This window comes from Ochotona princeps, chromosome 30 (genome assembly GCF_030435755.1).
Source record: "Ochotona princeps isolate mOchPri1 chromosome 30, mOchPri1.hap1, whole genome shotgun sequence".
NCBI classification, from domain to species: domain Eukaryota; kingdom Metazoa; phylum Chordata; class Mammalia; order Lagomorpha; family Ochotonidae; genus Ochotona; species Ochotona princeps.
In genome coordinates this window covers 1232326-1248183 of record NC_080861.1, presented here as the reverse complement: position 1 = coordinate 1248183, position 15858 = coordinate 1232326, and the positions used below count along the sequence as shown (strand labels likewise).

At 59.0% G+C, this 15858-nt stretch overlaps 1 protein-coding gene across 1 annotated transcript; it reads right to left on the bottom strand.

Annotated features, from left to right (window-relative positions):
• Nucleotides 1-937: 937 nt before the first annotated feature.
• On the bottom strand, nt 938-15393 carry RBP1 (retinol binding protein 1). Its single transcript, XM_004588346.3, is given in 5 exon segments — nt 938-1191; nt 2736-2837; nt 14631-14809; nt 15146-15381; nt 15383-15393. Coding segments are annotated over 5 exon segments (582 nt in total). The 3' UTR covers nt 938-1137.
• Nucleotides 15394-15858: the final 465 nt, after the last annotated feature.

Sequence of the window (15858 nt, the reverse complement as noted above, 5' to 3'; positions counted from 1 at the left end):
AAAGCTGCTGGAGTCGGGGGTGAGGCTGAATTAGCCTCGGCTGAGAACCACTGGACTGGGCCGGTGGCTCTCAATGCCTGGGTGGAATCACCCAGCAGCCTTTAAAGGCCAGTACCAGCTGGTACTTTGAGAAGTTTCAGCTGTAACAGATTCTGGGGAGCAGCCTGGGCAGAGCTCTCCAGGGGGCTCTTACACAGAGCTAGGTCTGAGCACCCTGGGCCAGCGTGGCCATCTGCAAGCTCACACACATTAGGAACTCCCTGCACAGCCCACCTGTGTGGGAACTGAGGCTGTCTGTTGCCGCGGCCTCCTGACCAGGGCAGTGAGCTCCAGGGGCTGTGGTGTTGCCGTGTAGGCACAGTTGGGACGGGAACCCAGTTCATGTGAATGTGAGCTAAGCCAGTGTCCATTCCAAGCAGCGCAGCCTGGGCAGATGGTCAACTTGACTAAGGGTCACTGTTTGAGTCCAACCTTTTGTGATTGCTTTTCCCACCCTTGACCTCTGACCTCCTTACTCCTCTGCTCTCCTTGTTTTTTTATGCAGAGGCACAGCTAGCTGTCATTCTGAACATGAGGCTCTGCTAGCGGGGATCTGCAAGTTATGCCTGGGCATAACCCTGGATCCCACTTCACTAACAGATAATTCCAGAACATTGCTTTTGGATATAAGGCAGTTACAAAGTCACTGCTGGCTAGGTCCCCGGGGTGCAGGGCAGCTTCTCCTTTGGTCGCACTCCTGACACTGTCCCTGACTAGACATGCAGTATGAGAGGCACTTAATCCACACCTTCTGGCCCTAAGTCTGCGCCCCACCTGCAGATGTTTGGCTGCAATGGTCCCCCATGCACACAGGGGCAGCTTGGGGAGATGCCAGCCCAGGGAGCCCCAGAGCCAAAGTGAGCACCGTGGAACATGAAGCTTCCCCCAAGCTGACATCTTGGACAGGGATTGATTTTATTAAGATAGCTTCATTTTAAGGAAAGAGACAAAGCCAAGAGTCAGACTAAGCCATTGGGGGGTTGTGGGAAAGTGGGGGAGGCTGGACACTCTGCCCCGTGCCATGCAGAGGGGTTGGGGTCGTCCCTGGCCCCTGCGTCCATGCCTCTTTTCCTGGACCGCGCAGTCCTCTCCCGGGGCTCACTGCACCTTCTTGAATACTTGCTTGCAGACCACACCCTGCACCCTCATCTCCTGGAACAGAGACACGCTGGTTACTGGGCAGAGCACGGCCACACTTGGGGCTCAGTGTATCTGGGGGCAGAAACTTGGAAAACAGAGATTGGCTTCCATTCACCTCCCTTCCCCCGACTGTTGGTTTGAACAAACTACCTGGTTACCAAGGACCAGGCTTGCTGTCTCCAGACGGTCCTCCTTCCCCTCCTGCCCTTCAGGGGCCAACCCCTTTAAGCATCTCAAGCCACAATGTGATCTTGGCTTAGTGACAGGGCTCCAGACCCCTCCCTCCCTACCCCACTGCAGGAGCTCAGCAGGTTGCTCAAGGCTAAGGTTGCAGGCTAGTGCGACAATTCCAAGTTGCACACTGGTACAGCCAGGGGACTTTGACAAATGCCTGGTCCCACAGCAGACCAGTTCCAGCGTGGCTCAGGGGCTACAGTACTGGGAGGACAACGAGGAGCTGCCCAGGCAGCCAGCACACCTGTCTACCTCCTGCTGGCTACAGCGGTGGTCCTGCCACAGCTTCCAAGACTCCTCGGAAAGATGCTGGAAATCGGAATATGCATGTGACATCTCCTGATTGATAAGCTGGTGGCAGAATTCGTCTGAAGCCCTCAGAGGATGACATAAAAAGGGCCTGTGCCCTCAGCTTGCAGCCTGTAGCATGGAGCCACAGAGCTATGGGGCTCACAGGGCCAGGGTTACGGCTTCATTCACCCACCCTCTTGGCTCTGCAGCTGGAGAACTGAGGGCCCAAGGGAGGAGATGTGCCAAGGTCAGGCCTTAGGGCGCTGCAGACATTAGGTCTCGGCAGTTTGCATATGAGGCCAAGGGAGGGAGCCCACAGCGTGGCACTGGGCATTGGAAATGAGGTTGCCTGGACCAAGTTCCTTTGTGGAAGGCTGCGACCTGGGGAGTTCCAAGAAGGGAGGGCGAGAAGCAAAGGGGCACCCCCTGCCCACCTTGTAATGGGACATGAGCTGTGCCTGCCCTTCTGGCATTAAGGACCTTGCTGTGGGCCTAGGCACACTCTTCCCAGACAGTGGACTGAGGTCCAGCCTGGAGGCGAGAGTAGTGGGGCCCAGCAGCAGCTGAGGAAGTTGGTCCCTCCCCTTGACCGAGAGCATGCCTCAAGGCAGCCCCATGGCTCCCTCTCCGCTCTGTCCTGCCTCAGTGTAGCACGGCGCACATTTACATAATTTGGGAGCAAATAGGTTCTGTCAGCTTCTAAGTGCGCATTTTGACAATCTGATCTTCTAGAGCCTCCACGCTGTCGTCCTCAGGGGAGGGCCCACGACCTGCGTGGAGAGATCTGAAGGCTTGTGGAATACAGAGAGCAGGGCTCTTCTCTGATGCAGCTCCATCCCTCCTCCCTCAGAAGGGACAACGGAGTCCGCCAGACCTTGAAAACAATCGTCTAGGTTTTGCAAGTCACTCAAGAAACTCCAGGTGCCTACAGGAGAGGCTTCAAAGCAGAGCCAGGACCCGGCCATGTACCCTCTTCGCAGTCCCACTGGGCCCTCCATCCGGGTCACAGCCCCGCCAGGCCCAGGACCTACCAAGTGCAGCTCATCGCCCTCAATCCACTGGGTCCAGCCTCGTCCTTCCTTCTCGCCCTTCTGCACACACTCGAGCTTGTCTCCGTCCCAGCTCACTGTGGTCTGCCAGGCAAAAAGCACAGTTGTCAGTCTGCAGCAAGTGGCCTCTGGGGGTCACGGACAAGGGCCCCAACCTTGGTGATCCAGGATGCGCTCCTGTTAATGTCGTTATAGCAAATGTGTGGCCCAACACTGCCCATCCACCATTTACTAGAGCATGCAAACCCGGTTTAAAATGCATGGAGAGCCTCATTCATTTCAAGGTGTCATGAGGGAGGCAGTGTCATCGGGTGGAGCTGCCCTTGAAGGGCTGAGAACAGGGGCGGGGACTTCCGAGGGTTCTTCCCCACCCACCCGCCCATCTTGCTGGCCACTATTCTTGGACATGTGATGTATTCATTCATTGTTGCAACCTTGCTAGGTCCCGGGACTCCCCCCCCACCAAAGACCCCACCCTTGCCTTCAAAGAGCTCGTCACTGGCAGGGCAAATGTCCTAGGGGGAAGCACCCTGGCAAAGGCACTCCTGGTGCCCGTGGGGTGCCTGCTTGCACTGCCAGGCCCTTGCCATACCATCTCTAATCCTCATGCATTTGTTTTGTGCATCTGGAGCCCAAGGTTGCTTTTCCTTGAACTCAGGAGAGGGCAGTGGAGGAGCCAGCTAGAACACAGCTCTGTGGGCTGCTTGACGGCCTCAGGATGCAGGCTCAGGCTGTAGGAGCCCAGGGGAGCAGAGGCACCCCAAAAGATGGGGCCTGAAGGCCAGTAAAGGAGGCCCTGGGGGAGGCAGGTAGAGCTGGGGCAGCACAGGTTGCGCCAGAAAGCAGCAGGTTGGGTCGTCCTAGGGGACTGTGGACTGCTAACAGGCACCCGGCCTGCTCTGAGCACAGCACAGATGTGGACTGCTAACAGGCGCCCGGCCTACTCTGAGCACAGCACAGATGTGGGCTACTAACAGGCGCCCGGCCTGCTCTGAGCACAGCACAGGTGAGTGCCACCTGACTTCCCTGCTTCCCGCACCTTTGAGCTTTGCCTGCTCCCTGGGCACTGTGTGCTCTGCCTGGTGTTGGCAATGCCAGAGGGAGGACAGGCAGGAGGAGCAGGCCCAGCCTGTGTCCCTGGGAGAGCTCAGCGTATTGATTGAGTAGTGTCTTTCCTCCCACACCAGAACACAGTGTGCCCAAGAGGCTGGGCATTCTGCCCCCCACCATAGACCACACAGCCAGAAGTGCGCAGTGTGGATAGGGGCCTGTGAGCCAGAGTCCAGCGGGCATCAGCCACAGCTGTGGCTGCCCACCTCCGTCACTTACATTTTAAAAGCTGTAACTTCATTTTGTGTGAAAAGGAGTTGATGACAGTGATCTTCCACCTGCTGGTTCACTCCCTAAATGCCTGTAAGAGCCAGAATTGGGCCAGACCAATGCTGGGCGCCTGAAACTCCACCCAGGTCTCCCAGTGGGCGGCAGAGGCCCAAGGACCTGAGCCATCGCTGCCATTCCCAGGGAACACAACAGCAGGAAGCTGGAAATAGAAGCAGGGCCAGGACTCGAACCTGGGCTCTCCCTTGTGGGATGCAGGTGGCCGAGTCGCATCTTCACTGCTGCACCAAATGACTCCTTTCAAATGACCTTTCCTCCAGGGGCAACTGCACTCAAATGGGCAGAAGTCTGCCCCCTGCTCGTGGGGCAGTTCTGAGTCCACTGCTCTCTGGGGCCCTGCGTCCCGCCTGTCACCTCTGAGGTTCCAGGATGCCTCAGCAGCAGCCTGACAACGGTGTAGGAGAGGAGAGATGTGGGGAAAAGGGTGTGGTGTGAGCAGGCACTGCCCAGGGGAGCACGGCAGGCACTGTCCAGGGGACACAGCAGGCACTACCCAGGGGAGCACAGCAGGCACTACCCAGGGGGCACAGCAGGCACTGCCCAAGGGAGCACAGCTTCCCCTGGTTCCCTCGCCGGCTGAGCCAGATCGCCCTCTGCTGTCGGGATGAAGTGTGCAGGAGACACACAGGCCAAATCAGGCCGGGAGGCGCCCTGGGCCACCGCCCCCCGCCCCCCCCCCCCCCGGGCTCCGCAGGTGGGGTGGAGGTCAGGCCCAGAGGAGTCCCACACAGCCCCCCAGCTCTGCGTACAGGGATGGGGTGCACCTCTGCACCTGCTCATGGGGCAGTTCTTTGTCCACAGGGAGAGTGGGCATGGGAGGCTTTGGGCAGCTTCTCCCCTTGGTCTAGAGACTACTTTGGGATGTGGGTGTAGCCCCAGGGCAGAGAGGGGGAGGTCCCTCCAGGTGGGCACGCAGCATGGCTGGTGCCTGACAGGGCTGACCTGGGAAAGCCAGCAATCAGACAAGGTGCCCAGGCAATGCTGTCCCTTCATGCCAGGGCTGGGAGGGGATGTGGGCACGAAGGGGTCAGCCCTTGACTTTGAGGGGCTCCAGAGGACACCCCATTTTGTCATCAGCCTGATGACACATGAAGGACTCCCATCACCCAGAGCGACCAGAGAATTGCGTGTCCCCAGCCATGACATTCACATTAGGCAACGCCATGCAATGCCAATCTGCATGGGAACAGGAGGAAAATGGCCACGAGACAGCGCCATGGGGCCTTGTCTTCAGAGAGGGGTCCAGCATTCATTCTCACTAGACTTCCACTGTACACACATACATTTCTAACAAAATGAACGCTGCACCCTTTATGGGTCTGTATCCTCATTTCTTTCCTTATTAGAAGCAATTTCCCACTTCAGCGAATATTCTCCATAACCATCATTTTAATTGTTGTGTAATATCCAGGAAATAGCTACATAATTTGCAGGGTCCAGCACAAAATGAAATTGAGGGGCCTCTTATTCAAAAGTGATTAAGATATTTTTCTCTCTTTTTAAATGTATTTTTAGAAAACTGTTTGAGAGGCAGAGACAGACAGAGCCCCTTCATTCACGACTTCACTCCCTAACGCCTACCACAGCCAAGGCTGTGTAGAGGTGGACTCCGGCAAAGTGTCCCACACGGGTGGCTGGCCCCCTCACTGCAGCGACGATAAAGGCACTACACGCTTGGGATGCATGGTATGGCAGCCCGCCCTGGGCTCAAGGCGCTGGGCGTCGGGCAGCAGACTGCGGCCTTCTTGCGGCTCTGATCTGCTAGGTGGACTCATCGCGGAGGCCGCAGTGTTTGCCAGGCCATCCCCAGGGTAAAGGAGCCCTGAACCTCAGCCGTCACAGTGTCTCGGCTCCTGCTCCCTGCCTCCTCCTGTGGTGCTCCCAGAGCTGCAGCAGGCAGACCCAGGTCGGGAGTGAATAGCACGTTCCACGGCATCACACACATCCTCTTGGACTCAGATGTTGGGAGAGCCACAGGTTCGCAGGACAATGGGAAGGGCTCCGCCTTCACTGCTGTGTTCAGCAACGGAACTGGGAGCCTGCCGAGTGCCCGCGTGCTGGCGGCCACATGCAATGCTCTACTTAATCTTTGAGCTTTAGGGAGGATGAAAATCAGGCTTACGATGGCTTTCCGGCTTGCCACCAGGTGCTAAGGATGGGGCATTGTTCAGCCCAGCTCTCTGGGGCCACTGTGACAGACAGGGTGGGTGGGCCCACTTCTGCTGCATCCCAGGGGGAGGGGCTGGCAACAATCCAAAACCATATGTGGGTTTAAATTAATATGGTAAGGCCTTCAAAACAACGTGAACAAGCAGACACGAAAGCTGCTAAAGGCGATTATCACTAACAGGGACGCCAGAGCGAGGCCTCTGTGGGCAGACAAGGGTCAGAGAGCAACTCCGGCCGCTCGCAGGGACGCACAGCGAGGCCTCTGTGGGCAGACAAGGGTCAGAGCGCAACTCCGGCCGCTCGCAGGGACTCACAGCGAGGCCTCTGTGGGCAGACAAGGGTCAGAGAGCAACTCCGGCCGCTCGCAGGGACGCACAGCGAGGCCTCTGTGGGCAGACAAGGGTCAGAGCGCAACTCCGGCCACTTGCAGGGACGCACAGCGAGGCCTCTGTGGGCAGACAAGGGTCAGAGAGCAACTCCGGCCGCTCGCAGGGACGCACAGCGAGGCCTCTGTGGGCAGACAAGGGTCAGAGAGCAACTCCGGCCGCTCGCAGGGACGCACAGCGAGGCCTCTGTGGGCAGACAAGGGTCAGAGAGCAACTCCGGCCACTCGCAGGGACGCACAGCGAGGCCTCTGTGGGCAGACAAGGGTCAGAGAGCAACTCCGGCTGCTCGCAGGGACTCACAGCGAGGGACGACACGGCGCTTCGGTCAACAAAGTGAACGCATGTGTAGACCCACCAGCTCGCCTGCTATATGCTGTTCCCTTAAGCATTCCACAATGTGCTCAGATGGGTTCAAACTGCCAGAGACCTCAAGACCCCGAGAAAGCCACAGGTCTGGATGGGACCTGCTTGCTGCTTCTGGGGCCCTAGCCATGGGCAACTCACCCTGGAGAAAAGCGGTACATGCAGCTTGGCATGAAGCTTGTGCTCCCCGATGGGCTGGGTGGTGAGGTCAGGAAGGCTTCCTGGTGGTGGAGTGGAGCATGACTGTCGCCACTGTACCCCGTTCACCATAACAGCATGTGTGAAGCACCGGTCCTATGCTGGGCCGGGCAGTAGGCAAGGGACGCATCACAGGGCACTCGCCTCCCAGAGACCTCATCTTGCACACATGGAGACTACAGCCAGATCGGCAGCCACCAAGGAGGAGGCACCCTACTCCATGACTGCGCACACCAGGCTGTCCAACCTCTGACTATTCAGCAGGATGCTCAGATGGGAGCATTGGGCAGGCAATGGGCTCAAGGCAGACACAAGGGGGCTTAAAGCACACCGTGAATTCATTTCTCAGAGGACATACTTTGCAGGGTAGAAGCATTAACAATGACAGCTCAGGGGTGGGCACTAGGAGGCAGCGCTTAAGCCATGGCCTGGGACCCGCACACTCCAACCTGGAGTTCTGCTTCTAGTCCTCACTGCTGCTAACGCCCAGCCTGGGAGCGCCAGGCCATGGCCCCATGGGGAGATCGGATGGAGCTCTCGGCTTGTGCTGCGGAACGACCCAGCTCTGGCTGCTGTGGGCATTAGGGGGATGAGAAATCTGTCTGTCACTCTGCCTTTCAAGTAAATCAGAGATGAAACCTTGCCAAACACACGTTCCCCACACACATTGGAACACCAGCACGAAGGAGGCCTTTCCCATTTATAATTCACAGATGAGCAAAGGCACAGAGGCCTAAAGGCAGCTGCCTGGCCCCAAAGCCACCCGGGCTGTGGCTGAGCATAAACATGCAAGGGGCGACACAGTTTCCTTGAACCCTCCCAGCCGGGCTGCAGCCTGCAGGGTTGGAATCCCACAGTTCCTCCACTCTACTGGGAGGCACCATGGTTTAGATTTTAAAAGCTTCATAAAGACACGAATTCACAGCTCTGAGCCCTGAAGATAGCAATTGGCCCAGCTCTCCCAGGGGTAACCTGCAGCTGTCTGGAGGCAGGCAAGGTACCTCTCATTGTGCATGTTACTGCTTTAATATATAATATACAAAGAATGCTGCGCCTTCATCACCGAATTAGGAGGATCAAAAGAGTTACTGCATGAGGAGCGCTTCACAGAACACCCGGCACAGGGGAACTTCCTGCCCACGTTAGCTCCTGCTAAATGGTGAGGGGTCTGGCAGTGATCACCACCAACAACCACATGTATGGTCTGAGGTGCTGCTGTGTTCACTTGATGCTCCTGGGATGGTCATGCTGCTGGGGGCTCAGGCAGGAGTACATATGAGCTGGGGCATGGCCTGCCTGCCACACGGTGGCCCTGGCTGAGAGTGGCGGGGCTCGGGGTTGTCAGACAGAGTGGGCTTTTTGCGTGCGTATTCTTTATGACCGTCCCAGAATGCAATCTCCTCTAAGTGGGCTCTCTGAGTCAGTGTCTGATTCACACCCATGGGCAGAGGATTTAGCCTCTGCTTCCTGAGGGCAGGGCCGTGCCACTGGGAAGCTGGCGAGGGCTTGGTGCCCACGCTCCCAGCTGCCCCTGCCTTCACGCCCATCTCACTAAAAGAATGGAGGGAGGAGATGGGGAGGGGAGAAGGAAGGAACAAGGCAGAAGGAGACAGAAGGAGACCTCAGTGACACCCTTGTCTTAAACAGCCCAGCATTCCAGGTGCTTGCAAGTTGGAAAAACACACAGAGAAGCTGTTGCTGCCTAACCAAGACATGCACTCAATGGTGCAACTCCAGACACCATGAGGGACACCTGCCTGCGCAGGCGTGTGTGTGTGAGGCACGATCCTCGCTCAGAGCTGCCAGCAGTCCCTCAGTGCCAGGACAATGTCTGCCCCGCACAGGCGTGTGTGTGTGTGTGTGTGGCACAATCTTTGCTCAGAGCTGCCAGCAGTCCCTCAGTGCCAGGGCAATGTCTGCCCCTGCACAGGCGTGTGTATGTGTGTGTGTGGCACAATCTTTGCTCAGAGCTGCCAGCAGTCCCTCAGTGCCAGGACAATGTCTGCCCCAGACCCTGGGCTGAGGCTGGGCCTCCCGGCTACCAACAACCTCAACCCCCCTTACTCTCCCACCAACAGCACCTCAGTGACGGCCATGACACACCCCCTTGGGATGCCAGGAGGGCTCCCCGTCCCACCCACTTCCCCTGGTGCAAAGGAGGCATCCGTGATGAATGACTAGCTGCTGCTTGGCCCGTCTACTTGGAACACGGGAAAGGGTGTGGGGCTGAACATGGAGCTTACGGCCACCCTGCTCCTCACAGGCTTCCCTTCTAGTCCACATACGCTGCTGCCTCTTCTGGGCTCAGGCAGGCAAGCAGGGGCGACCCCCTCCCTGACTGCATGGGAGAGCTGCCCCTCCCGCTCCAGCAGTCCACAGGGACAGGCACAAACTAAACAGCCCGACCTGGAGACGCCTCGGCAGAGCAGCCAGGAGCAAGCTTTCCCGGGCACAGGGTGCCCAGTGTGGGCCACACACCTCGAAGCCCTTCATCCTGCATCACGCACCCTAGACCAAAGTGCCTGCCCCCTGCTCGGCCTTCTAGAACTGGGCCACCTGTCCCACCCCGGAAGCCCTCTGGACCCTTGTGACCTCTTCCAACAGACAGTGGCCGCCTGTTGCTATGTGCTCCCGGGTGAGGTAGCCCCTGGGGGCCTGCTGCTCTCCCCTCTCTCCTTTCTTTGTGGGCCCAGCTGCGTGCAGCGAGAACGCAGACATTGGAAGAGTGGATCCTCCAGAGCCTGGCTCTGCCCAAACCGCAGATCTGGGAAACAAAATCAGCGCCCACCACCAGGCACTCAGTGTGGGGCAGGTGCAGGGGCGGGGGTTGCAAGGCAGCAACAGAAAATGGCAACACTTCCCTGCCCTGTTCATTTCTCAGGACAGTGCCTGGGAGGGGACAGCCACAGGTGCTTTCTGGGAATGAGGACTGAAGTGCAGGGAGCAGGGTGTGTCCCAGGCCCAAGCCAAGGCTCCCACTTGCTGCTTGGCGCCTCGGCCTTGGCGGCTGCAGCACCAGTGTCACCAGGGACAGGGCTAGCTGCCCCCTTTGATCTCTGCCCCAGCTCAGCATGTTGAACTGTGCTGGGGCACATCTCATCCTGGGAACCTGGGCTTGAGCCAGCTGCCTCCTCCCCGTGCTTTCCCAGCAGTTCTCAAAGGCATGGACCTCCAGGCAACAGCCTCCGCCATCGGGAAGCTGATTAGACAAACCACCTCTCAGGCCCCGCCTACCCCTGGCCTCCAGGAGTCTACGTGGGCAGTGCTCTGGCTGCAAGATCCCAGCTCCAACCGGGCATGCCACCATTGCCACGGGCTGCAATCCTTGCGAGGTCTTCAAGGCCAGGGCCAGAAACCCAGGCCACAGTGTCAGGACGAAGGGCAGGGGCCAGGTGGCTTACACATGAGGGCAGCTTCAAAGTGGCCTTTCGTGAGGAACCCCAGGAACTCTGTAATGCTCCCTTCTCTTCCTTCCTCTCTTCTGGCATCATCCCGTTTTCCTTCTTTACGGTTTGCAATTCCCATCTGTCCAATGAGTATAAAGACACGTACAAAGCAGCATTTACGTTGGTGCTCAAAGGAGAAGCTGACCCCAGCACTCGGTGCGGGCAGGTACTTAGCAAAGATTGGGCACGTGGCCTTTTCTTTTGTCCCTGCCTCACAAAACCCCGAGCCTAATAAACCACAGTGGCTTGAGAAAGCTACTTTGTGAATTTTATTTGGGTTGCTTTAATTCTTTTGGTAATCCTCAAAAGCATGCTGTGATGCCGATTCAAAGGTCGGGAACTTGTCTCTAAGACATGAAAGGGACCCTGTGTTTCTGTCCAGGCACGGACCCAGCACAGCGCCGGTGCACGGTCCAGGCAGGTTTGCAGAAAGGGCCAGTCCCCTGGCAGGGTTACCGCCGCAGCCAGGGAGTTAGCTTTCACTACTGGCATTGAGTTTTAAAATAAGGCCACGAATGTTTCCTGAATGGGTGAGGAACAGCATCAGGAAACGGGCCAGTGTTTCCAGAGCAGCAGCTGGGTGGCTTTTGCGTCTCATCACAGACTGGAAGGGCGGATGGACATCAGAAAGTCAGGAAGGGAAGGGCGAGTTGCAACACAGCCAGGCAAGTCACTGAGCGTGACGCTGGCATCTGACACTGGGTCAATTTCTGGCTGTTCTTGCCTCTGACCCAGCTCCCTCCTAATGTACCTGCAAGGCAGTGAGTGACGTCCAAGTACTTAGGTCACTGCCGTTCGCGTGGGAGTCCCGGATGGAGCTCTGGGATCTTGGTTTTCCCAGGCTTATTTAGGAGTGAATTAGCAAATCTGTCTCTTCCTGTCTCTCCGTCACTCTACCTTTCAGACCAAAAATTCTTGAAAACAGGTGGAATTCAGAAAATGTCTAAGTGTTGGTATGAAAGACGCCCAATGAACATCAGAGTGAAAAAGCCATCTCTGCCCTTCCTGTCCTGCCTCCAGCCCTGCCTGCTCCCTTAGGCTTTGGAGGGGAACACAGAGCATGCACGCCCAGCACGGACCTCTCCCCTTCCCGCCCTGCCTGCTCCCTTAGGCTTTGGAGGGGGACACAGAGCATGCACACCCAGCACGGACCTCTCCCCTTCCTGCCCTGCCTGCTCCCTTAGGCTTTGGGGGACACAGAGCATGCACACCCAGCACGGACCTCTCCCCTTCCTGCCCTGCCTGCTCCCTTAGGCTTTGGGGGACACAGAGCATGCACACCCAGCATGGACCTCTCCCCTTCCAGCCCTGCCTGCTCCCTTAGGCTTTGGGGGCCTCAGAGCATGCCCAGCATGGACCCCAGGGGAGATTTCCAGACACAAACACAGTTTCCCACAGGAACAGGGGCAAGTTCTGGGTGGTGGGAGTAGGCCCGGCGGGGCGGATGGTCTCGGCATACACTCTCCATGCTATCTCAGAGTTTCTGTGTTCATAACAAAAACAAAGCAAGAAGCGAGGGCTGGGAGTGGAAGGCAGGCCCCGTGCGGGGTCATCCGGAGTTCAAGGCTGCCTCAGAAGAGGCGGGTGGGAGGCACACTGCTTCTGCGCCAACCAGGCTGCCTCCTCCAAGGAAACCTGGCCCTGTCCACAGCGTGATGACAAATGGCCTTCTGTCTCCATTGCTGTGATTCCAAGGTCACACACAGAAACTGCGTGTGCTTTGCGGGGGACAAGGAGCAGAGTGTTCCCCAGGGGTTCTCCTTGTTCGGGAGTGGGGAGCACCTTTGTGTTCTCTAGGTGCCCTGCCCTGCCAAGCGCTCTCATGCTAACCCTGCTGCCTGCGTCTCCCTGTTCTGACAGCATGCTGTAGGAGGTGCAGCCCAGTCTCTGCACATGAGAGAATGGCCCCAGCTGGGGCTGCGGTGGGGTGGCTCCAAAGTGCCCCTGAGCCTGGGCAGAGTGCAGTCCAGGCCCAGCCTGCAGCAGCCAAAAGGCTCCCTGCGTGCAGCGTCTGGGGACCCACTGCCTTCCAGACAGGTCCCTAAGGGCCATCTGATCCCCTCATTTGAGGTCACAGGTGGGCTGCAGACAGCAGCAGAGCCCGGAACACCCCTCTCGACAGAGCCACTGTGACAGGGTCCCAGGCTCCCATGCAAGGCAGGAGTCACTGTGCCTATGGCCTGCAGCCCCACGGGGTTTATTCTGGTACGCGCTATCAGAATAATGAATTCTCCTGGGGGATCTTACACTCTGGAAGTTGTTGGCAATGGGCTTGGAAAGTTTTCTAGCATCACACAGGCCAAACGAAACACATCTGCAAAGCAGACCCACCCTCTGCGGCCATTCCAGGACACAGATAAGGTGTCCGTGGAAAGCGGCAGATCCACAGCCTGCCGGCCTCCGGCTCAGGGAGCCCCGGCCCTGTGCAGTGGGATGGCAGCCTGGCCACGCCTCTCTCAGCAAGGCCTGGGAGGCCCCCAGGAGGCCCAGTCACAACTTGCTGCACCTCTCTCTCTCCAGCCAGGCCTTTCCAGGTCCTTTGTCCATGTGGTCCCATCTGGGGGTTCCCCACAGACGCCCCCATTCTTAACTATATCCTGGAAGTCCCACTTAGCTGGGGGTTCTCCTGCCCCCGGACCCCCCCTCCTCAGCCCACTGTGCTGCCAGCGTGCAGTATGCTGCAATGAGAAGCGTTCAACGAGCAGCAGCTCAGGCCTTGCGGGGTGAGGGAGGGCACCCAGCTGAGTACAGGGCACCCCAAGCCGGGTGCACCCCAGAGAGAAGCTGCGTCCTGGGAGACAAGCACAGCTCCTCTGGGGCAAAGGTGAGTCCAGTGGGCCAGGGCCCACATCCGGGGCGTTTGGGAGGCCTCTTTCCCCAGCAGATTTGGGAGCCTTGAAACTTGCAAAGGCATGGCAAGGGTATTCCCTCCCACGGTGGCTCCCCCTTCGATCCCAGCAACTGCAGGCTCAGCCCGACTGGGGCCTCCATCACCAGGCCTGAGGTCCTTCCTCTGGCATGCCCAGGCCCACGGGGCTGGCAAGCAGACTGGCCCAGGGCAGGGCTGGAGCTCAGGGCTCTGGTGCCCCTCTCACAGGGCCCCTAGCTTCTCCCCGCCTCCCCTGGCCACTGCTGATACCGGCTGACTAGTGGCCCCCTGCTGGACTGTCAGGGTCCTTGCGCAGGGGGAGGGGTGGGCAGGAGGGCTGCTCCATAAGCAAGGCCCGGCTGTGAGCATTAGCCGTTTCCAGGGTCAAGATTAGGGGACCTTGACTTCCCAGTGGCCTGAAGCTGACCTCCTGGGGATCTGCCAGAGCTAATTGGGGTCTCCTGGTCACCAACTTCCCATTGTTGGGCTGGAGGGGAGCCCCTCTCCCCTCTCCTCCAGCTGCTTCCGGTGACCTGGGCTGCAGGGACAATGTCCTCTTCGTAAGTCAGCTGCAAGCTCAGTGGGCAGTGGCTGGTGTGTGAGTGTGTGTGTGAGTGAGTGAGTGTGTGTATGAGATGGCCAGCAGCCAAATTCCAGCTTTGGGGCAAGAACAGGCAGGTCAGAGGGCTTGCCAGCAGGATCAAGGCGCCCTGTTTCCTGCAGCCACTGGAGGCTGCTTCACCCCCAGGGCCTCCTGTGTTTGTGTTCTCCATCCCTGCTGTCTTTCTCCCCTCCTCCAGGCTAGTTCTCAGGGGTGACAGACTGGCCTTGGAATTCTGTCCCTCCCTCACTGGGCAGGTTTCCTCGGATCTCTTCGTCTGCAGAATGGGCAGGTTCCCGTCCTGTGCATGGGAACAAAGCACCTGGCAACGAGCCCACGCACGGGAGGCCCAGCATGGCTGCGCTGGGGAGCCGTGGGTTGTCCCCTGGCTCCCTCAGGTCCAGCCCTCCCTGCGCGTGCTCCCCGCCCAGGCACAGGAGTCCTCACCATGCACTTGCGGTCGTCGATGCCCGTGAGGTCCTCTTCGAACTCCTGGCCGACCTGGAAGTCCATGATGTAGTTCCGGAAAGTGCTCAGCGTGCGGATGACCATGTGGTCCCCCTCCTGAACGATCTCTTTGTCCGGCTTCAGCAAGCAGGCGATCTTGCGCAACGCCACGTTGACATCTGCGGGGGTGGGCAGCGCGAGGGCCGAGAGGGGCAAGGAAGTTGGCAGGAAGATTCGGAACCACCCCCAGCAGCCCGCGCCACGCGACGCCAGGAGGATGCCCTGCCGCTGCACCCGGGCTGTGCCTGCGGGCAGCAGCCGTGTGTGCCTCGGGATTCTGCCAACAAAGTTTTCTGCCCTTGGGTTAATCCTTCAGAAACAGAAACTAGCGCATGAAGCCCAGCTCTACGCATTAAATTACTCAAGTCCAGAGTCTGCCACCTATTAGCCCTGACAACCCTGGCCCCGCGGGCCGCTGGCTGGCTCCTGGCAGCTTGAGGGGCGCGCGGGCTTACCGAGGGCGCGCAGGTACTCCTCGAAATTGTGGTTGGCCAGCATCTTCCAGTACCCGGAGAAGTCGACAGGCATTTCGGATGGTGATGGGGTGGCTGGGACGTGGAGCAGACGGACAACACTCGAGGAGGCTCGGCGGGGGCGATCCAGGCGGTGGGCGGCCCGGAAATGTGCGCCCTCGGGGGCGCCCGGGGCTCGGTGGGCGGCGACAGCGGGCTTCCCAGCGCGCACAAAGCCCGGGAGGATCCATTGTAGTCGTAGCTCCTCCCCTTGGCGGGGCGGGGACGCCCAGGGTCCCGAGTCGTCCTGGCCGGCGTCCAACCTCTGCTCACACCTCCGGCTAGCTCAGAAGGCCAGGGGCTGCTTTCGTCGCCCCGACTGCTCGGTTCCCCAGGGACCCCATCTGATGCCTCTGGCTGCTCCCCGGAGGGCTGGGACCCAGCCCCTAAACCCGGAGGCCGAGGAGAGGTCGGCGCAGGCCTGGGCGCGCTCCGCGGTTCCACGAAGCTGGGGAGGCGCCGCGTGACGCCCTAGGGGGATTCCGGAGCGCTGTGAAGTCCGGCTCCAGGACCGCAGCAGGAGCCGGTGATCACCCAACAAGGACTGAACTTTCTCCTTAACCTCTCCCCCAGGCAGCTTGGGGCCGCGCGAGCCTTTCTCCTGCGTGGTGCCGTCTGGCCCCGTGCGCCCAGGCTCTCCGGCGCTCCTCCGCGGC